We start from the raw sequence: 23,782 nt of genomic DNA, 5'->3' as shown, positions 1-23,782 counted from the left end.
AAAGCTGTGGCAAAATGGCTTAAGGATAACAAAGTAAAGGTATTGGAGTGACCATCACAAAGACCTGGCTTCAATCCTAGAGAATATTTGTGGGCAGAACTGAAAAAGTGTGTGCGAACAAGGAGGCCTACAAACCTGACTCAGTTACACCAGCTCTGTCAGGAGGAATGGGTCAAAATTCACCCAACTTATTGTGGGAAGCTTGTGGAAGGCTACCCTGAAACGTTTGACCCAAATTAAACAATTTAAAGGCAATGCTACCAAATACTAATTGAGTGTATGTAAACGTCTGACCCACTGGGAATGTGTTGAAAGAAATAAAAGCTGAAATAAATAATTCTCTCTACTATTATTCTGACATTTCACATTCTTAAAATTAAGTGGTTGTAAAGGATCTCATCCTCCTCTGAGGAGGAGGATGTTCGAGAAGGATCGGAGGACCAGAACGCAGCGTAGTAAGTGTTCATAATGTTTATTTTAAAACATAAACTGAACACTACGAAATACAAAACAATAAACGTGAAATGAACGAAACTGTCCCATGTGGCGACAAACACTGACAGAAAAGACAAACACCCACAACCCAAAACTGAAACCCAGGCTACCTAAGTGTAACGGATGTGAAACGGCTAGCTTAGTTAGCGGTGTGCGCTAAATAGCGTTTCAATCGGTTACGTCACTTGCTCTGAGACCTTGTAGTAGTGTTTCCCCTTGCTCTGCAAGGGCTGCTGCTCTTGTGGAGCGATGGGTAACGATGCTTCGAGGGTGACTGTTGTCGATGTGTGCAGAAGGTCCCTGGTTTGCGCCCGGGTATGGGCGAGGGGACGGTTTAAAATTATACTGTTACATAAGTATGATCCTCAATCAGGGACAACAATTGACAGCTCCTTCAGATTGAGAAACATACTAGGCCGAACTCAAAAACCAACATAGAAAAACAAACAGACTGCCCACCCAACTCACGCCCTGACCATACTAAAACAACGATAAAATAACAGAACTATGGTCAGAACGTGACAGTGGTGACCCTAACGGACCTAAGACAGGGAGTTTTTACTAGAATTGAATGTTAGGAATTGTGAAAAACTGAGTTTAAATGTATTTGGCTAAGGTGTATGTAAACTTCCAACTTCAACTGCATTTGTCAGCGTACTAATTATACAAATAGGCCCTAATACATTTGAAAATTGTAATAAAATTCGCTAGCATGTACTTGTAACATTGTAGGGCGCATGCGGTTTACATAACTTGCATGGTCTCTTGTGCTATATCATGGTTTGAATGATCCGTAAATCTTTAAATCCAGTCTACATAATACAGTATAATACAAAACAGTACAGTAATACAGTTCACACTCAAAAATATTAGCCTACTGGATCTACTGTACAGTAGTTTCATTTATTTACCCAAAAGAGCATATAGCTAGCTACCTCTATAGGTTGTTATGTGTTTCTGTTGTGTGTAATGCGCAATAGCCTATATCATATATAATCAGTACAATCATTCGGGCTTTTTTGGTCTTGGGCTCATTAAATATCGTTAATGTCGTGCTTATAAAATGTATTTAATCAGGCTCAGGTAGCATCATGTTTGAATGTTCATGCTGATCAAAGCTCTAATCAAATCCAGACATGTTTCTGCTTTATAATGCTTTTGAATGACCCGGTTCAGGCAGGAAATACCGGGTAACCCGGAAGAAAAGTGATTCATTTTCGGGATGGAACTTTTGTAAATGAGGGAAAATATTCAACCCTAATCTACACTGATTGAAGTGTATTTAACAAGTGGCATCAATAAGGGATAATAGCTTTCAACCTGGATCCACTTGGTCAGTCTATGTCATGGAAATAGCAGGTGTTCATAATGTTTTGTACACTCAGTGTATGCAGTCATTAACCAGTAGTCAGCATATACATGTGGTTCTAGAACAGTAGCCCTAGCCACCACAGGACCCACAGAAGGATGTTTCTCCCAAACACTGTTTTATTTGAACCCTTTATTACCTCTGTCGAGACTGTCTGCTTAGCTCTGAGATCTCCGGAATGGCCACTTTACAATTCACTGGTGTTCAGCCATCTCAGGAGAGTGTCCTGTTGCCCAGTTTCCCCGGTGCAGAATGCTAACGGTAGCGAGCGTCAGCTGTCTGGTCCCTGCAGGATAAGCCATGCCATGGCTGAGCATCTAAACCAGTGGCCTACTACAGTCTTAGGTTAATGGTATGCAAGGTGTGTGTGGGTGTATATATATGTTTGTGTGTGTGTCTCAGGGTAATGGAATGCAAGGCTGCTCTCCCATGTGGTGATTACACTCCACTGAGGCAGAGCCTGGGACTAGCAAATGGTACCATGACATGACCATTCCCTGGAAGATGCAGGGGGACACACAACTACTGCATGGAGAGTTGAACTGGGAAAACTCAGGTCCCCAGAAACACATCCTGAAACATATCATAAAACACAGACCCTCATCTTCGGTTGGATAAGAAACAGCCATCAATTATACTCCATTCAACACAAAGCACTAATAAAGTATTGCATGGTGCTTAAACTAATAACACATAAAATATCTCCTTACAAAGGCTGTACTTTGTCTAAGAGACCACACACACACACCACACCGAATGTCTGTCTGACATTCATCTGCCGTTAGGTATTAGAACCAGAGCACTAGGTTATTGGAGCCACAGTGCTGTTAGCCTATAAACAAGGTTTAATTTCACTGTGCTTCTCTTTGCGGGGCTCAAAGCTGATCTAATTCCTTTTTCTATCAATACATAATCCATGATAATAAGCTGCGACAAATTCCCATGATGAATATTCAGGGTTTCTCTCCCCAGGCTTAGTAAATAAAATGGAGCCAACACGGTTAATCTAAATGATAATGAAATACCTGGTGAGGGGAGACTTGGCCCACTGCAACCTTGGATATACGCTACGTTTTAGGACAATATTGTACCATCTTCTCACAAATGGGAGTTCAATGGGAAAGGTCTTCGCTATCAATATATAAGATTGTGGAGGGAATTGTAAACTTGGCTACAGTGATTTCTTAGCTGGTCACATTTGATAATATCATGAAATGAGCACTAGTATCATTTTAAAGATCTAAAATTGATATTAGGATGATGCAATACGCATTTCAAAATGTACAGAAATAATTAAGATTATGTTCAGTTAGAGGAAGGATAAAGCATGGAATAAGAAATCACAGAATGTGAAATCATATGGTTACCTTGTAGGCGGGAATTAGTGAATGGGTGAATGAGTGCGTAAATTGATGAGTAAATTATTGGATTACATCTTTCTGGATTGAAGTGTTTGGTGAATGGGGGCATGGATGAACGTGTGAATTAGTAACTTACATCTGTCCGAGGTTTCGTCCGAGGCGTCTGGACAGTCAGGCTCCCCATCACAGAGCCAGCCCTCGGGAATGCAAGTCACCTCATCACAGCAGTGAAACTCCCCCACATCACACAGTATGGGCTCTGGATGGAGGAGAGAGAATGGAGAGAGGAGATAGAGATGTCATGGATGGGATGGATGGTTTGCATGTTTCAATCAAAACATGTACCTGTAGTAGTCAACTGGCATGAATGCCTAAAGGTTGCAGTGACTGTGTATTTACCTTGAGGCTGATATCAAATATTTTGGAATGAAATGAGTTGAAGGAATGAATGAGTTGATCATATGTGTGATAATTGCATTATTCATGTTATGCAGATGTAGATGTAACTATGGATATTGTCTTCTTTACCCAATGCCCCTCTGTGGATCAATACAGTTTATTCAATTCAATCACTGTCACAATAAGTAGACAACTGTTGTGACTAAGCCATTTCCTGGGTATGCTTATCCATACAAACTCTTCTCTCTGTAGACACACACTTGTTTAAATTTGACAGATACAAAAGACCACTACTTTGTGCTGGTGATGACTTTATATTATGTAGATCTCAAGGTTCTGTAGTTAATTTTTTCTAACACTGTCTGCAGTACAGAGCTCTTTCATAATGTATCATTAGGACACGACGAGACAATTATGAATGACTTGTTTGCCAAAAAGCCAAAGCCAAAAAGACAAGAAACAGACACACAAGTGGTGTTGGCACTGTATGTGACTCAACCTTTTTCTCTCGACAAAGACGTAACATCCTTCGCCTTTTGTCAAGCCACTACAAAACAGTCTCTACAAGTCTTGTTTCTTATCTGTCAACTCCCTTATGTTTTGTACTTTTTACTTCACCAAGGTGAAAGCCTGGTCAACTAAAAAGTCATCCCAACCTTCCAATAGCAGGGCATCTGTCAGCATGTTGACATGTTTCCCTGCCGGGAGCTGTCAGCCACTGTGTGATCGTTCAACAGAATGGTACATGCTCTGCTAAAGATTTGACACCACCTTGTTGCCCACAACTAGCTCCTCTCCTCCTCCTCTCCATCCTGAAGAGAACCAATCATTTGTTTCAAAGTTTTAATCCTCAAACACTCAGGCGTACAAGCATCCTCTCTCTCTCTCATACACACTGTATTCCTAACGCTATTATGGAATGTGTGCGTGTGTGTACATGAGTGGCAGCACATGAGTGGTGGTGATAATTCAATGCACCACTGCACTATGCCCTATAGTGCCCTCAAGCAAATTCAGTACCGGCGGAGGAATATGAAAAGGTCAACCATCTAATCCCCCCTTTTTTCTTCAATCTAATTCCACCGCTGCTATCTATCTGAAATCCTCCCCAGTTTGATTGAAGGTCTTTTTTTTTATACATTGAAAGCTTTTATGTTTGAAAAGGTGATTATTTTAAAGATGGAGCATGTTGATGATATTGCAAACTGAGTTCTTCTTGACTCAAATTCATGTAGGTAGGGAAAAAAATAGTCTATTGAAGATTATGATTACGAATAAATTGCATTGGAATATTGCAAGATCTAGATCTTTATATACAAAGACGAATGTTAAGAGAGCTATTCTTATTGGGGTGGCAGGTAGTCTAGAGATTAGAGTATTGTGCCGGTAACCAAAAGGTTCCTGGATCAAATCCCCAGGCTGACAAGTTAAAAATCTGTTGTTCTACCCCTGAACAATGCACTGTTCCATGGTAGGCTGTCATTGTTAGTAATAATTTGTTCTTAACTGATTTGCCTAGTTAAATATATATATATATTTAAAAGAAATCCCAGTGAGTATGATAAAACAAAATGTTAATGAAATACATTTATAATAGTGTGTGTGTGTGTGTGTGTGTGTGTGTGTGTGTGTGTGTGTGTGTGTGTGTGTGTGTGTGTGTGTGTGTGTGTGTGTGTGTGTGTGTGTGTGTGTGTGTGTGTGTGTGTGTGTGTGTGTGTGTGTGTGTGTGTGTGTGAGTCAATGACTGTTTGGGGTGTCCTATACTGGGAGACTAGGTTGTTTACAGTATGTAAATGCATTTTACAATGCTAACAAGGTGTTGTCTCACATTATAAAATGTGAGATAAGCTTATAAAATGAGTCATATTACCAGGTACAGTAGATAGATGGGAGAAAACAATGTAGTGTACTTAGCTCGTTATTGTGCAATGGTTTCTGTTACCAGAGGCTTATTAAAAGTGTCCCCTGAAGGGTGACGGTATTGCATAGCTGGCTCATTGTCATTGCTTTGGTTCATTTTTACAGGAGAGAGGAAATGGGGTAATGTTTCACAGCTGGTACAAATTTTTGCCATTTCCAGCCATTTCTATACACACGCAAAGTATGAATTGTTTGCTTCAAATGTTATTAACTATTGCTAACCTATGACTATGCTATCACTAATAACTTCAAACATTATGCTATCATGAAAAATAACAAATGCCACAGTCTTGGGGGGGGTTACATAATTTGGTTTCATCTGCTTTAGGGGAGCTTTCAAAGTTTATTGTATATGCAAATGTTTATGCTAATAAGGATTTTTTTTAAACAAGTGTGAAAATTCTTGGAAATTGATATGTAAAATGTGTAATAGTATTACCTTTCAAGTGTGATCATCACTGTTCATTAAGAATTTAGGCCTATTGTTAGAAGGTGTAAATGGTTTGTGCCAGATTAATGCATGTATTTTTTTCTTTAGTAAAATGTATGCGCTTGTTCAATATGAGCTCCAGCATAGTGGTTACACATCAGGTAATGATATTCCACAAAATACAGGTGAATAGTATATGTGTGATGACAGCTGCTTTTACAAAGATTATTGTCTTGTACATACACTTTTGTCAATACAAAAAATTGCTTGCATTTGCCTAATCGGTACTCTGTGACTTGCTATAAAATCCTTGCATTTTTGAGTGAGAACTTTTGGTATGTAGAATGAGTAAACAAAAAGGGTTATTGACCTTTACTGACAACATAAGAGCATAAGGGTATACGTTATCAATAAGATAGGTAAGGGTTATAAGGTATCAACATTTAGCAGAGCTTTTATCCAAAGCGACTTACAGTCATGTGTGCATACATTCTACGTATGGGTGGTCCCGGGATTGAACCCAATAAGATGCTCTACCAACTGAGCTACAGAAGGACCAAGAGAGCTAAGGGTTATAAGGTATCAATAGGAGAGCTAAGGGTTATAAGGTATCAATACGATAGGTAAGGGTTATAAGGTATCAATAAGATAGGCAAGGGTTATAAGGTATCAATAAGATAGGCAAGGGTTATAAGGTATCAATAAGATAGGTAAGGGTTATAAGGTATCAATAAGAGAGCTAAGGGTTATAAGGTATCAATAAGAGAGCTAAGGGTTATAAGGTATCAATAAGAGAGCTAAGGGTTATAAGGTATCAATAAGAGAGCTAAGGGTTATAAGGTATCAATAAGATAGGTAAGGGTTATAAGGTATCAATAAGATAGGTAAGGGTTATAAGGTATCAATAAGATAGGCAAGGGTTATAAGGTATCAATAAGATAGGTAAGGGTTATAAGGTATCAATAAGATAGGTAAGGGTTATAAGGTATCTGTCACATATTATGTTTGTCTTCATTTATTTGGTCAGGCCAGGGTGTGACATGGGTTATTGTGGTGTGTTTTTGTCTTGGGGTTTTGTGGGGTGTATAAGAATGCCTAGGCGGTTCTCAATCAGAGTCATGTGATTATCGTTGTCTCTGATTGGGAACCATATTTAGGCAGCCATATTCTTTAGTATTTCGTGGGTGATTGTTCCTGTCACTGTGTTAGTTGTCACCAGATAGGCCGTATAGGTTTTCACATTCCGTTGTTGTTTTTGTATTGTTCGTGTTTCATCATTATTAAACATGTGTCAAAATTACCACGCTGCATTTTGGTCCGACTCTCCTTCGGCGGAAGAAAACCGTAACAGTATCAATAAGATAGGTAAGTGTTATACGGTATCAATAAGAGAGCTAAGGGTTATAAGGTATCAATAAGAGAGCTAAGGGTTATAAGGTATCAACAAGAGAGCTAAGGGTTATAAGATATCAATAAGAGAGTTAAGGGTTATAAGATATCAATAAGAGAGCTAAGGGTTATAAGGTATCAATAAGAGAGCTAAGGGCTATAAGGTATAAATAAGAGAGCTAAGGACTATAAGATATCAATAAGAGAGCTAAGGGTTATAAGATATCAATAAGAGAGCTAAGGGTTATAAGGTATCAATAAGAGAGCTAAGGGTTATAAGGTATCAATAAGAGAGCTAAGGGCTATAAGGTATCAACAAGAGAGCTAAGGGTTATAAGGTATCAATAAGAGAGCTAAGGGTTATAAGGTATCAATAAGAGAGCTAAGGGTTATAAGGTATCAATAAGAGAGCTAAGGGTTATAAGGTATCAATAGGAGAGCTAAGGGTTATAAGGTATCAATACGATAGGTAAGGGTTATAAGGTATCAATAAGATAGGCAAGGGTTATAAGGTATCAATAAGATAGGCAAGGGTTATAAGGTATCAATAAGATAGGTAAGGGTTATAAGGTATCAATAAGAGAGCTAAGGGTTATAAGGTATCAATAAGAGAGCTAAGGGTTATAAGGTATCAATAAGATAGGTAAGGGTTATAAGGTATCAATAAGATAGGTAAGGGTTATAAGGTATCAATAAGATAGGCAAGGGTTATAAGGTATCAATAAGATAGGTAAGGGTTATAAGGTATCAATAAGATAGGTAAGGGTTATAAGGTATCTGTCACACCCTGGTCGAAGTATATTATGTTTGTCTTCATTTATTTGGTCAGGCCAGGGTGTGACATGGGTTATTGTGGTGTGTTTTTGTCTTGGGGTTTTGTGGGGTGTCTAGCATAGTCTATGAATGCCTGAGGCGGTTCTCAATCAGAGTCATGTGATTATCGTTGTCTCTGATTGGGAACCATATTTAGGCAGCCATATTCTTTGAGTATTTCGTGGGTGATTGTTCCTGTCACTGTGTTAGTTGTCACCAGATAGGCCGTATAGGTTTTCACATTCCGTTTGTTGTTTTTGTATTGTTCGTGTTTCATCATTATTAAACATGTGTCAAAATTACCACGCTGCATTTTGGTCCGACTCTCCTTCGGCGGAAGAAAACCGTAACAGTATCAATAAGATAGGTAAGTGTTATACGGTATCAATAAGAGAGCTAAGGGTTATAAGGTATCAATAAGAGAGCTAAGGGTTATAAGGTATCAACAAGAGAGCTAAGGGTTATAAGAGATCAATAAGAGAGTTAAGGGTTATAAGATATCAATAAGAGAGCTAAGGGTTATAAGGTATCAATAAGAGAGCTAAGGGCTATAAGGCTATAAGGTATCAATAAGAGAGCTAGGGTTATAAGGTATAAATAAGAGAGCTAAGGACTATAAGATATCAATAAGAGAGCTAAGGGTTATAAGGTATCAATAAGAGAGCTAAGGGCTATAAGATATCAATAAGAGAGCTAAGGGCTATAAGATATCAATAAGAGAGCTAAGGGTTATAAGGTATCAATAAGAGAGCTAAGGGTTATAAGATATCAATAAGAGAGCTAAGGACTATAAGATATCAATAGCTTGGGTGTATGGGGATGGACTAGTGTGCCTGATGTTTTTCTTCTCAGAAGTCTCTATGGATGTGTCTAGTACCTTTGAAGCTGAAATGATTCCCATTGAAGGCAGGGAGAGAGCTGGTGGTGACTGAGAGGGAACTGATAGAGGCTGGTGGTGACTGAGAGGCCATTTACTCTCCCGGTAGGCAGCAGGAGCTATGAAAGAGAGAGAGAGCCTCTGGACCTCAGAGCAACCCGAGTTTCCATTGATGTGTCTACCTGCTTTCATGCTGGCCTGCCTGCCTGCCTTGAAAGGTAAAGGGCCACATTTGAGTCATTTGGATGACCTCTCATGTCAATTTATCTCCCCTCTCAGATTCAATAGCCTTTACTACTTGTCTGTCAATGTTTGCTGCCATTGCAGTTTTGCAGCCCGGTTCGTTTCAGAATGAAATAGAAAGGGAAAATATTATATTTGAGGGGGGGGGGGGGCACTGTGTCGTCGATCCCCAGTAAAATAAATAGGACTACAACTGCATTTGCATTAATTAAAAAGAAACATACAGACTTCTACCACCATCACAGACATTGTATCACTAAACATTATGGTTATTTGAAGATAATTTTGAGTGGCGGATGGATAACAGAACAAACAGCACAACAAAATGGCAGTGTTGCAGGCTTTGGTCGGTCGGCGAGTGAGGTTGAAAAACATGGATATTACCATAACAGTGGTAAACGTTTAGTGGAGCCTGGTCGGGCACATTATCACAAGCTTCATTCCTGACACCCTTTTTCCGTTACAACAGAACAGAACCACTGCTCATTAAAGACATCGAGCCCTTTGAAATACGGCAGATTTCAGAGAGCAGAACAGAATGTATCATTTTGGAGACAAGAAGAGAAAAAGGAAAAATGGCTTTCAGAATGGCTTAGAACTGGAAGACCATGCAGGCTACAGAGAATAAATAACAGACTATTTATTTTCCAAGTTAAATTATATCTAGGTTCAGTAGGATGATTCATCTCTAGATACCGTACTGTACATTCACCATATAGATACATAACTGTGCTTCATTAATTATAATCCTACCAGTATTCATTCCAGAGCTGACTTTGGTGCTGTATCGCAAACCAATAAGATGACAATTACGGTGAAATTCCTATCCAATTTAATTAAATCTCGAAACGCAATAAAGGCCCACCACATGGAAATAGCTGAGAAAAGGTCTAACTGCTTGACATGTGAACAGCCAACAATTGGCTGGTCAAGAACAGGCCCTCTAATACAACACACATCACTTGACCCTCATTGCCCTTATTAAACTGTCATTCAGTGTTCCCTCCCTGCATCCCTCCTCCATCCTTACCGACCATGGACAAATCTCCACCATAATATATCCCTACGCAGGGACTAAAGATACTGTACAGACAATGGAATAGACCTCTGCAACATCACACTGCTGGAGAGATTGGTTAATTAAACTGCATTATTGAAAACCTTATATTTTTAAGATTTATATTTGTCTTTGCTCAGTGTTATTACACTTTGCAGGTCAATTTGCTCCTAGGACATAACCACTCCACAATGTACCCTACACATTGTGTGTAGCTGTGGAATTGACATTACAATGAATACTCAACTGGCAAATGGCACTGAAGGCCGTTTGAGGACAAAAGTAACTAAACACACACACACACACACACACACACACACACACACACACACACACACACACACACACACACACACACACACACACACACACACACACACACACACACACACACACACACACACACACACACACACACACACACACACACGTATACACACGTACACACACACGTATACACACGTACACACACACGTATACACACACACACACACACACACACACACACACACACACACACACACACACACACACACACACACACACACACACACACACACACACACACACACACACACACACACACACACACACACACACACACACACACACACACACACACACACACACACACACACACACACACTATATGCAACAACATAACTGTACTGAACGTCAGCGCCGACTCCTCTTCCTGGCCAGCTATGGGTCATATACATTACAGATCAGAGGAGCTCGTTGTCAAACTGAACAGGTTATTCAGAATATAACAACATCACAGCATGGACGTGTTCAAGCCCTATCCTAATCTTCATATCATGTCTGCCATGAATCCCAATGCAGAGCCAAGGCCATGCATCTCAATTCTGCTGCCCGTTGCTACCACTTTAATGAATCTTTATCACAAGCTTATCTGTCACGGTGACACCCGCCATGTGGTATTTAGAACCCAAATGCCATCCACGTCGACTCTGATCAGGAATATGAAGACGTGAAGGCACCATTACTTTGCTCTTTGTAATAAATGACTTTAGAATGTCAGTCATCTCTCTGGCTTCCACCCGGAACTATGTGAATGTCATCAGCATTGAAACAAGAATTTGTCCATTTCCCTCTGTCCAAGAAATCATGCATATAAGGGTATTTAAAGTGCCTGCATGGCATAGCCAACTCCAGTTAGTATACTGGTTCGGGTGAGATAAAATAATGACGTACAAAGGAGAGAAGGAAATTACAAATTCCATCAAGCTCTCTTAGCCGGAGGCCAGTCAGACTCTGCCAGGAGGCCTTCCCCCCCATGGCAACATGGAGCAGCAGCATCTCTGCATCCTAATGGAACTTGGCCAGAAATCAATGGGAAAGGACAACAGGGCCTTCATTAGACACAGCCTGACCTTCAATGCTGAGAAGGGTCACTCTTCTTTTTTCTGTAACAGCAGGGCCATGTCAGACATTATCACAGGGAACAACCAGTAGAACAAGTTTCAGAACAGAATGACTGCTGGAATAGCCTCCTTGCTCCTTGGTGTAATTCCACAGAGTAAACATTGAATGATTCATGAGAATTATTTTAAGCCATGTGGTCCTTTGCTGCCCTTTCGGCTCCACATGCAGGACAAAGCATTATAGCACAATGCGCCTCACAGCGGAAGTACAGTATCTCATGGGTTATTGAATCATAGCAGTAGTAATTGTTATTTGGCAAGTGAAAGATCAACGGCAGTATTATCTGGCAAACACTTAACATTGGCAGGGTAAAAACGACGTTTAGCAAATGTTCCTTCAGGTTGAGCTCCCTCAACAAGATTCAAGTCTCTGTAAAACAGATCACTGTCCCCCAACACTTAAGATGCAATGAAAGCCTCTATAAGCCAGGTCACCGCTCCCAATTCATTCATAACAATTCTTTATATGCAACACAACACATAATACATTCAAAGTACCTATTCTGTATAGAGGTAGGCAGCAGCACAGCCAAAATGTGTATGCATGACAATGTGCAGTTAGTTACATACAGTACATGTGGTGGTCAATAATCATATGGCTCTATTCCAATCACTGTGTCTTATCAGAGACCTCCATTTTACCTGGGTCCTGTAAAGGATTTATGTTCCTAACTACGCCACGATGACCAATCAGAGAGAGTCATGGGTGATTAAGGACACCAGATCTTTTTCAAGCGGGAGGGTGAACTGCCAGTCAAGGTTCTATTGGGGCTCATCTTGTTATAATGGGGCAGGGGGTTGGTGGTGTCTGTGTGTGTCAGGGTCCTGGTCTCTGTATACTAGATTAAAAGCATCCATCGTCTGTGTTGTAGAATGAGAGCTGTTACTATGAATGATGGGATGGATCACCTCTGCCGTGGTCTGCACAGAGCTATCCATTACCCATCAACTCCACTTTGCTAGGCAACATGTCTCTGTGTAAGGTGACAAAGGAAACATAAGGGTTAAGCCACTCATATATAGTGCATAGATCGAGAAGGATATAAGATCGTGAAGAAACTGAGCTACCTTTGAAAACCATGTATCTTATATTCAAGATGTATGAATATTGTGGTAAGGACTGAAATACTACACTCTACCACATAGTAAATAAACAGTCAATCAAAATAGGGGAGTTAATTTGTTTAAAGTACATGTTTATGACCGGGAAGTGCATCAAATAGTCATTGATGCCCTGTGAGTAACGTCTATAACACTACATTTATATTGTATTCTGCAACTGCATATGGTGCGTTCAAAGCGCAGGAAGATATACAGATGTAGAATCTTAATTTAATCTCCCTGTTTCAGGAGAACTGTCCTGCAATGCAGGAAATGCAAAACATGTAGTGTATTTGAGGTTTGAAAGGTCTTTCCACATTGAAATTTCACGTTTGATTTTCCCTTAGTAAACAATGTATCAACCCCTACAAAAATGTCCATTCATTATAATCCACGTAATAATTCACATTTCCTGTTGTAGCTAACTGGCTCAAATTAAGATCCTACATCTGTACATAGCACCTATATGGATGTGAAGATGTCTAGATGACAAACTGTACAGCAGAGGAGAGGTAGATTGTTACTCTTATTACTGAGGAGGGTATAACAGCAAGCTGAAACCAGGTGGATTTCTCATGTTCACAGGATTGACAGAATAGAAAAGGTTTTTGAGACATGGATTCCTGATCCAATAGAGTACAAAACTAAAACATATTGATTTCATTGATTGATCAGTCAGTTTAGTTGCTGATTGGATTTCTATAGATATGCATTTTGGGCTGATACCCAAAAGAGAAACAGCAGCCAGGAAATCAGTAAGCAAACAAATATAAAAAATCTTCCTACTAAAACCCTTCCTTCTCACCAATGTGACATAGCGGTGTATCGTTGCTGCTGGCTGGCTACAGTATCACCACAGATACCTCTGATTAAGATATATTTGCTCCACAAAAGTGAAAGTAAAGTTTCCAGTTTTTCCCTCGGTGAGCAGAGCCCAGGCTCACAGCTGGAAGGCAGCTTTAGCAGATTTGATTAGTTTCATTTCATTAGATAACAGGGAGCACGTCTCCTCCGTTTCTAAAAACATAACCCTGTCCTATTACACTTCAGATTCAGCCTCATAATTGTGGTAAATTGAGATTTGAACATAACATTGAAAAAATACAGCCACCAGCGGATTTAATATATAACCGCTAGATGAGAAGAGAAGCAGCCTGCATTGTTTGATATTTAATAATAATAATAATATGCCATTTAGCAGACACTTTTATGCAAAGCGACTTACAGTCATGTGTGCATACATTTTATGCATGGGTGGCAAACCCCCAACCCTGGAGGAGTAAGTACCATGCTCTACCAACTGAGCCACACAGTACCATGTGTGGGAGGAGATGATCATGGGTGAATACAAAGTGCCAATTCATTGTTACATCTGCATTTCAAATGGCTTAGTTACTTACAAAAGATCACGCAGCTTGTGGTTTTATACCTTGCATTCTGAAAACTGTTGATAAATTTAATAAATAAATCCTATGCACCCTGGAAATCCTATTACGGAGAAAGGTAGGCTAAGGCTCGGCGGGATGCTAATCTGGTCAAAGGCAACCCTGCTGTGGTTTCACTGTTTAATTGGGAGTTTGGACTCATTATTAGGAAAGCTAGTTGCTGATTGAAATACATAGTCTTTGATTAATCAATACACTACTGAGATAATAGAAAAAACAGCAGATCACATTGTCCTCGGGGACCAGCACTGAGTAGCTTGAGAGTTTACAATCAACAAGTCATTATTTAAGACTTCCACAGTATTATACCTTGATGCAATATACAAATACAAATCAGGAAACTTCTACATCTAAAAGATTTAGCAGCTATGACTCTAAACATGGACACATCAATATTTCTTACTCTTCTTACACTTAGCCAAATGTTGTGTTGCTATGCCACTGTTTGCCTATGCCATTTGTGCAAAAGTGCTATACAAAGCCTATGTAATTGCTAATAGAAGGTTAAAGACAGGGCGTTCATCAAGATATGTGTTTAAAGCTGGAGAACCTTGACTCTGTAAAGGTCTTGGCAAAGGCTTTATATTGAAGCAGAGCTATCTCACTATGCTATAGTACTGTAATTATAGCTTAAAACCTAGCCATTACATGAACTGTAATATTGTGTTTGTGTGCTTGTGTGTGTGCGTGCGTGCGTGTATTCATAACCACGTGTGTGTGTATGTGTGTGTGTGCAGCCTCTGCACCAGCCTCTACCCTCCAGCTAAAGTCAGATAAGGAAATGATAGGCAAAACTTTAGACTTGTTAAACAAGACGGATACAGTACAAAATTATTTTTCTGAGCCTGAAGCTAAACTAATTTGGCTCCATTGCACTTCCTGTAAAATTTTCTGGGTTTTTCTGTTTAAAAAGCTTTGAAAAGAACAGGAAGAGGGTCCTATTAGCCCTGCAGATGCAAACCAGGGGATGAGATTTGGGTTTTAGATGAGATGTGGGTAAGGAGGCCTGATACAGATGTTCGATTGTAATATGACCCAATCCTGCAGCAAGGGGCAGCTGGAAGCGGTGTTTGTAGGCTATACAATGCAGTACCGTACCTAGGGGGCTATGGTTTGGGGAAGGCCATCGTTGTGGACATGACAGGTAAGCTTGCATGGATGAAATCATGCAAGCTACGATTCTTTTGAGATACAGTAGCTAAATAAACTATTTTAGTCACGGTTTAAGAATGATTAATAGTCAGAATAGTGGTGTTTCACTGTGAAGCTACAGTGGTTCATCCTTTTAAAGTTGAGGCGTACTGCAGAAAAGCTTGCATGGTGCCGCAGAATTCTATGGCACATTATTTAAGTGTCAGCCATTGTAACCATTAAAGCTAGTTATTACTAGTTTGACCACCAGAGGGAATCTTTGAGAATCATTTGATAGCCTTCAATAGTGGCTGTACTAGAGAATTTAAAACCTTGGTTTGTAAGAACATAGTATAAGGGACTGATTTTAAGAAATGTTGCTTAATTAATTTGCTTAATATTATGGTGTTTCTATCCAAGAAAAACGAAAAACCCTCAGAGTTTCCGTTAGGATGGAATGGAAAATATGGAGCTGTACTGTAATGCGATTTGTCTTCCTCTGATGAGGAGTATGAAGGATCGGACCAATATGCAGCATGGTACGTGTCCATGTTGAGATTTATTAACACTGAACACAAAAAACAAAGTAACAAGGCAAACGAATGAAAACTAAACGGTTCTGTCTGGTGAAGACACAGAGACAGAAAACAATCACCCACAAATAAAATGGAGAAAACAGTCTACCTAAGTATCATTCTCAATCAGAGACAACGAACGACACCCGCCTCTGATGGAGAACCATACCAGTCCAAACACATAAATACTACATATAAAAAAGAACATAGGCTACCCACCCCAACTCACGCCCTGACCAAACTAACACAAAGACATAATAAAGGAACTAAGGTCAGAACGTGACATGTTGGGAGTAGGCTACAGTACTAACAGCATAACATTCCCACATCCTAATTGTATAATTGTAAATGAATAATGAATAAACATCTCAGTCCCCATGCTTGTCTCAGAGCAGCACGGAATGGTGCTAAAATAGTTCACCACAGTGGGTAGGCTATTCCTTCACATCCTATTGCTTCAAACTTTAATATGCTCTTTAAATAAATAAGACCTGGTACAGGTATTGAACCTGCATCTGTGCATCATTTTGTACTATAATGCAGTAGCTTAGACTGCTGTGCCAATCAGCAGGACACATCCACAAAGTATCAAAATACAGAGAGGTGTTGGTAAAGGTATATTGTCCTGCAACCAGCTCATAATGGACTATTATCATACTGTACATGGGGGCCAGGTCAGGATAACAAAAACATTTCTTTATTAAAGACAATCAGAAATAATGTTGGTACTTATTTATTTTGATCCAAAGCCATGAATGAGTGAGTCACAGCTTTATGAAGGTGCCGGGCTATATGACTGTGCCATTAACTTAATAATATATAATGATATTTTGGAAGTTATTTCAATAATTTTTTAAAACTAAAGTGAGCGATTGTAATCTGAATAAAGGCCAAAATAATATTTGTAAAGGCCAAAACATTTATTTCCCTTTTTAGAGGGAGAGAAACGCTGGGCCAATTGTGTACCGCCCTATGGGACTCCCAATCACGGTCGGATGTGATACATAATAATAATAATAATACTTTTTGTTGTTTTATTTGTTTAGTCTTTTCTAGTCGGTTAAACTGAAATTTCAACCAATCACGGCCCGTTGTGATACAGCCAACCTAACTAAGAAATACATTTGACAATAGAATTATCTCCCTACCTTCCTTGTAGGCAAGTCTATTGTCCAGCTACCTGCTAATAGCCATAACGGCGGTGTACAACATGACTCGTATCCCCTGCCCTTGTGCCTTGAAACTTGCGCACCCACCACTTTTTTAGTGGATACAGGTGGAGAACTGCAAGGCAATCTCATTGTGCGCCACTTCGGAGCCATTACCAATATATATTGTCATGCTAATAACAGGGTTAATAATATATCTATGAGAATATCCAAGGGGCTTTTATATAATTCAAAATTAATAATAATAATAATCATCACTTTGTTTTATTAAAAAATAACACTATTTTGGTGATGATTTTTTAATTAAAATAATGTAAAATGAGCGAGAAAAGTACCATTCTTGAACATGTGGTGAGACATTGTAACTAATTTCTAAATAAAGCCAGTTTGTTATTTAGAATGATTTATTTATGTTTTTAGAGGGAGAGAAACCAAAAACCTACAGTCATCTCATGGGCCTCCCAGTTGAGGCTGGCACAGGTATTGAACCAGCATCTGTAGCAACACAGTGTTTTAGACCACTGTGCTACTCAGGAGCTGTACAATGTGAATGGTCGGTAGTAGGCTACAGTACTACTGAAAGAGCAAAATACGTTTCTCTTAGAATAAAAACCTTAGTGTAACAACATTTTTAGTAAGTAATACTGAAGTTGTGTACAATTATCAGTTTCTATTTAGGTTTATGTCGCCCATTCATTGTCAGTTAGACACAGTAGCGCCTTCGGGACCCAAAAGCATAATCAGTGCTCTAACTCCCCCTTGCGCTGGTCTGGAACAATGAAGTAGTGATGCAGGGTACCGTACTAAACCACAAATGACCTCTAAATCCCGCAGCATAATTGTAAAACTTTTAGTGGAGCGGCACTATAATATTACATTAGAGCTGCTGTTTATTTCTAACGAGAAGACTTGCATTGTGATTAATTCATACAAAATCACACCTGTGCATATTATTAAATGACACAGATGTTCAAGATAACATGGTTTTATATTCTTGTTTAACTAATTTGCACAGTCTTGGCATTCTCTCAACCAGCTTCATGTGGTAGTCACCTGGAATGCATTTCAATTAACAGGTGTGCCTTGTTGAATTTCTTTCCTTCTTAATGCGTTTGAGACAATCAGTTGTGCTGTGACAAGGTAGGGGTGGTACACAGAAGATGGCTCTATTTGGTAAAAGACCACGTTTTCTCAAACGCATTAAGAAGGAAAGAAATTCAACAAGGCACACCTGTTAATTGAAATGCATTCCAGGTGACTACCTCATGAAGCTGGTTGAGAGAATGCCAAGAGTGTGCAAAGCTGTCATCAAGGTAAAAGGGTGGCTACTTTAAAGAATATATATTTTTGGTTAATACCTTTTTTGGTTACTACATGATTCCATATAGATTATTTCATAGTTTATGTCTTCACTATTATTATACAATGTTAAAAATAGTAAAAATAAAGAAAAACCCTTGAATGAGTAGGTAGGTGTGTCCAAACCTTTGACTGGTACTCTATATGGGAAAATATTCAGACCGTTTTACTTTTTCCACATCTTGTTATGTTGCAGTCTTATTCTAAAATGTACTAAATAAAACAAAAATCCTGAGCAATCAACACACAATACCCCATAATGACAAATCGAAAACAGGTTTTTAGACATTTTTGCAAATTTTTAAACATTTAAAAACAGAAATAAGTTATTTACATAAGTATTCAGACCCTTTGGTATGAGACTCGAAATTGATCTTCTGTGTATCCTTTTTCTATTGATCATCCTTGACATGTTTCTACAACCTGATTGGAGTCCACCTGTGGTAAATTCAATTGATTGGACATGATTTGGAAAGGCACACACGTCTATATAAGGTCCCACAGTTGACAATGCACACTTTGAACCTCGCGGTTTAAACAATGACGCGGCTAATTTATGGATTTTTCCCGCTTTCACAAGATTCATGCCGCCAAAAAACTGAGCACCGTCACATAATGTGACGTAAATCGAGCGCACTCAAACTTCCCATCATTCTGATTACAGTAGTAATTTTGTCACCCTCATCATGGCAAAGACACGGAGAAATGCATATGATGCAGCTTTCAAGTTGAAGGCGATAAATCTGGCTGTTGGAAAAGGAAACAGAGCTGCTGCATGGGAGCTTGGCCTTAATGAGTCGATGATAAGACGTTGGAAACAGCAGCGTGAGGAACTGACTCAGTACAGAAAGACAACAAAAGCTTTCAGAGGGAAGAAAAGCAGATGGCCCAAAGTATTTGCAGCCACTCGACATCAGTGTAAATCGTGCATTTCAGGTGACGCTCCTTGTTCAGTGGGAGGCTTGGATGACAAGTGGGGAGAAATCCTTCACTAAAACGGGCCGCAGGCGAAGAGCATCTTATGGTCAAGTATGCCAGTGGGTTTTGACAGCGTGGAGCATTGTCAAAAAATCCACTATCATCAACGGGTTTCGAAAGGCTGGACTGCTGATGTGTTGAAGGGGCAGCATGAGCTCAGCGGGGTATTTGCCTCCGGATGAAAGTCACGAGAGTGACAATGAAAACGATCCAACATCGGATGAAGCAATTCTGAGGCTATTCAACTCCGACACCGAAGGAGATGACTTCAGTGGTTTCAGTGCACAGGAGGAGGATGATAGTGACCAATGACTTTCTTGGTAGGCTACTGTTTTAATTTTTGTTACAAGCCGTGTTTCATTTAAAGGCTGTGTAAAGTTAATTTGTTTCAATGTACCGGTAGGCACATGCAGCTTATAGACATGTGCGGCTTATTTATGTACAAAATACATATTTTTTAATAATTCAGTGGGTGCGGTTTATATTCAGATGCGCTTAATAGTCCAGCAATTACGGTATTATTTAACGAACAATTTAATTGCACATTATTTAATTCATTTCACAGTAAAGTCTACACCTGTTATATTCAGCGTATTTGACCATAAAAAAAAAAATTGACTTCACCATATGCTGTGTGTGGTCCTTTTTGGAGTGTAATTATACCAAGTTAAGAGCTGAGAAATATGAGAAATATGAGGAAATAAGACAGATGTGTGTGGCACACCAAGCAGACAACAAAGCATCCATTTATTAGCTGAAATCAAACCAAATTTTATTTGTTACATGCGCCGAATACAGCTGGTGTTGACATTACCGTGAAAAGCTTGCTCACAAGCCCTTCCCAACGATTTGGGAAGGGTTTCCCCCAGACATGACGCTTGGCATTCAGGTCAAAGAGTTCAATATTGGTATTATCAGACCAGAGAATCATGTTTCTTATGGTCTCGAGTCCTTTAGGTGCCTTTTGGCAAATTTCAAACAGGCTGTCATGTGCAGGAAGAGTCTTGGAGATTCTAAACTTTTTCCAGTTAAGGGGAACTTCATTGCTGCAGAAAAGTTTTGGTATCCTTCCCCAGATCTGTGCCTCAACACAATCCTGTCTTGGAGCTCTACGGACAATTCCTTCGACTTCATGGCTTGGTTTTTGCTCAGACATGCACTGTAAACTGTGGGACCTGATATAGACAGGTGTGTGCTTTTCGAAATCATGTCCAATCAATTGAATGTACCACAGGTGGACTCTAATCTAGTTGTAGAAACATCAAGGATGATCAATGGAACCAGGATGCACCTGAGCTCAATTTTGAGTCTCATAGCAAAGGGTCTGAATACTTATGTAAATAATGTATTTCGTTTATGTTTAATACATTTTCAAAAATAAAAAAACATGTTTTCACTTTGTCATTATGTGGTAGAGTGTAGGTTGATGAATAAAATAAACAATACATTTTAGAATAAGGCTGTAACGTAACAAAATGTGGAAAAGTCAGGTGGCAGGGTAAAGTTACGAAGCATCCAGATAGATAATAATAAGAGTAATACGGTGCTGCCGTGCCTTCTTCACCACTGTGAGGGTGTGTGTGGACCATGTTAAGTCCTTAGTGATGTGGACGCCAAGTAACTTAGTGATATGGACGCCAAGGAACTCTCAACCCGCTCGCTCCTTAGCAACCCCGTTGATGGGGATGGGGGCGTGATCTCCCTCTTTCCCCTATAGTCCACGGTCAGCTCCTTGGTCTTATTAACATTGAGGGAGAGGTTGTCGACCTTTCTGACTTCCTCCCTATAGGCTGATTCATCGGCATCGGTGATCAAGCCTACCACCATTGTGTCGTCAGCAAACTTGACGATAGTGTTGGAGTCGTGTGTCCTTGATTTCGTGGGTGAACACTATGTTGAAGGTTAGAGTGGCGGAGGTGTAGTTGCCTACCTTCACCACCTGGCGCCTGACAGTCAGGCAGTCCTGGATCCACTTGCAGAGGGAGGGGTTCAGTCCCAGGGTCCCTAGCTTGGTGATGAGCTTGGAGGGGACTATGGTATTGAACGCTGAGCTGTAGTCTTTGAACAGCGTTCACACATAGTTATTTCCCTCTTGTCCAGGTAGGAGAGGGAAGTGTGAAGTGCAATTGAGATTTCGGCATTTGTCGATCCTGTTGGGGCAGTATGGGAATTGGAGTGGGTCTAGGGTGTCTGAATGATGGTGTTGATATGTATCATGACCAGCCTTTCAAAGCACTTCATAATTACAGATGTGTTTGTTACAGAGCGAAAGTCATTTAGCCAGGTTACCTTGGAACTCTTGGGAACAGGGACAATGGTGGTCATCTTGAAACATGTTGGGATTACAGACTGGGACAAGGAGAGATTGAAAATGTCTGTGAAGATTCTTGCCAGCTGGTCTGTGCATGCTTTGAGAATGCACTCTGGTATTCCTTCTGGCCAGGTGGCCTTGTGATTGTTAACCTGTTTAAAGGTTTTGCTGACATCGACCACAGAGAGTGAGATCACACAGACATCCGAAAAAACAGGGGCTTTCATGCAAGGAGCAGTGTTATATTCCTTGAAGCGAGCATAAAAGGCATTTAGCTGGTTTGGGAGTTCTGCATCAATGGGTAACTCATGTCTGGGTTTCCCTTTGTTGTAATCCGTTATCCTCTGCAAGCCCTGCCACATATGACGAGCGTAGAATCTGGTGTAATAGGATTCCATCTTCCTCCTATATTGTCCTTTTGCACGTTTGATGTCTTATCAGAGGTCACAGCGGGCTTTCTTGTACACGTCCATGTCGGTGTCCTTGTAATCGGTAGCTCAAGTTTTTAGCCCAGCATAGATATTGCCTGTAATAGATGGTTTTTGGCTTGGATACATTCTTATAGTCACTGTGTGGATGACATCATCTATGCACTTATTGATGAAACCCGTGATTGTTATGGTAAACTCCTCAAAGCTATGGATGAATCCCAGAACACATCCCAGTCTGTACTAGCAAAACAGTCTTGTAGCGTCGCGTCTGCTTCATCCGGCCACTTCCGTGTTGAGTGCATCACATTTTAAACAATTCAAAGCCAAAGAAAGAGTTATCCCACTTTAAAAAAAATCACTGGTACTTCCTAATTGAGCTTCTATTTGTAAACAGGAAGGAGGAAAAGGGATCAGATTTGCCGAAGGGAAGACGAGGGATGACCTTGTAAGCATTTCTTTGGGTATGTATAAAAGTGGTCAAGAGTTTTAGTACTGCAAGACCCTAATAGTGCAAGAGACATGTTGGTAGAAGTGAGGCAGGACGGTTTTACGTTTCCCTGCGTTAATGTCTCCACCCACCAGAAATGCTGTCTCTATGTGAACGGTTTCTTGTTTGAATATGGCCCCATGCAGTTTGAGTGCCAGAGTGGTGTTGGCTTGTGGAGGGATGTAGACAGCCGTGATAATACCATGAGGTATTCAAGATTTCCTTCACACTTGAATCAGCACACCAGTTCTTATTTATGATAAAATGCACTTAATCTCCTTTCAACTTCCTCGAAGTCGCCGTCCGATCCTGCCGCTGCATGGAGAATCCACAGAGTACTAGGTGCATAGCGTCATCCTCCAGCCACGTTTCTGTATGACATATAATGTTGCAGCTTTTCAAGTCTCTCTGATAGGAGACTTTCGAACAAAGCTCATCCATCTTATTCTCGACTGATTGGACATTTGCCAATATAACGGAGGGGGCCGCCGTTTATCTCTTTGCCTCAATTTCACCAGGCCTCCACGTCATTTCCTGTGTCTACACGTTTTGGTAGCCCATAGAACAAAGGAATAGGGTCTGGTATGAACAGTGCAACAGCTGAGTTCGAGTTGAAGTCATATTTGAAGTCAAATCCGAGGTTTGTAACAGTCGATGTGATGTCCATAAGTGCTTGGCAGTTATATGTGATAATAGTTTGAACTAATTGTACATAAAAAGTAAAGATAAACACAATAAAAGTCACTATATAGTAAAGTTGGGTTGGAACTCGTAAGATGTCGCCCCTCTCCGTCGGCGCCATGTATGCCTCTTACAAAGATGGACAAACAGATTCCCTCCTTCCCTTTTTGTTTTCTTATAGAGACAAAGGTTAGCCAAACACTAGCTTAATGGAGACAAACACACAGGCACACACACAGGCAGTGGCGGATTTAGGTATAAGCGACATGAGCAGCCGCCCAGAGCGGCATCTTGCTGGGGGCAGCACGGGGTGCCC

At 40.1% G+C, this 23,782-nt stretch overlaps 1 protein-coding gene across 1 annotated transcript in view; it reads right to left on the bottom strand.

Annotated features, from left to right (window-relative positions):
- The window catches only part of lrp1bb (low density lipoprotein receptor-related protein 1Bb), a 433,776-nt gene that overhangs the window by 315,682 nt on the left and 94,312 nt on the right, over window positions 1-23,782 (bottom strand). The window contains exon 2 of the mRNA XM_046364065.1: window positions 3,362-3,484. Within this exon, the coding sequence (XP_046220021.1) occupies window positions 3,362-3,484 (123 nt within the window). The remainder of the gene's footprint in view (window positions 1-3,361; window positions 3,485-23,782) is intronic.

Source organism: Oncorhynchus gorbuscha, linkage group LG09 (assembly GCF_021184085.1).
Source record: "Oncorhynchus gorbuscha isolate QuinsamMale2020 ecotype Even-year linkage group LG09, OgorEven_v1.0, whole genome shotgun sequence".
Taxonomy (NCBI): domain Eukaryota; kingdom Metazoa; phylum Chordata; class Actinopteri; order Salmoniformes; family Salmonidae; genus Oncorhynchus; species Oncorhynchus gorbuscha.
This window is presented reverse-complemented; position numbering and strand designations above follow the sequence as displayed.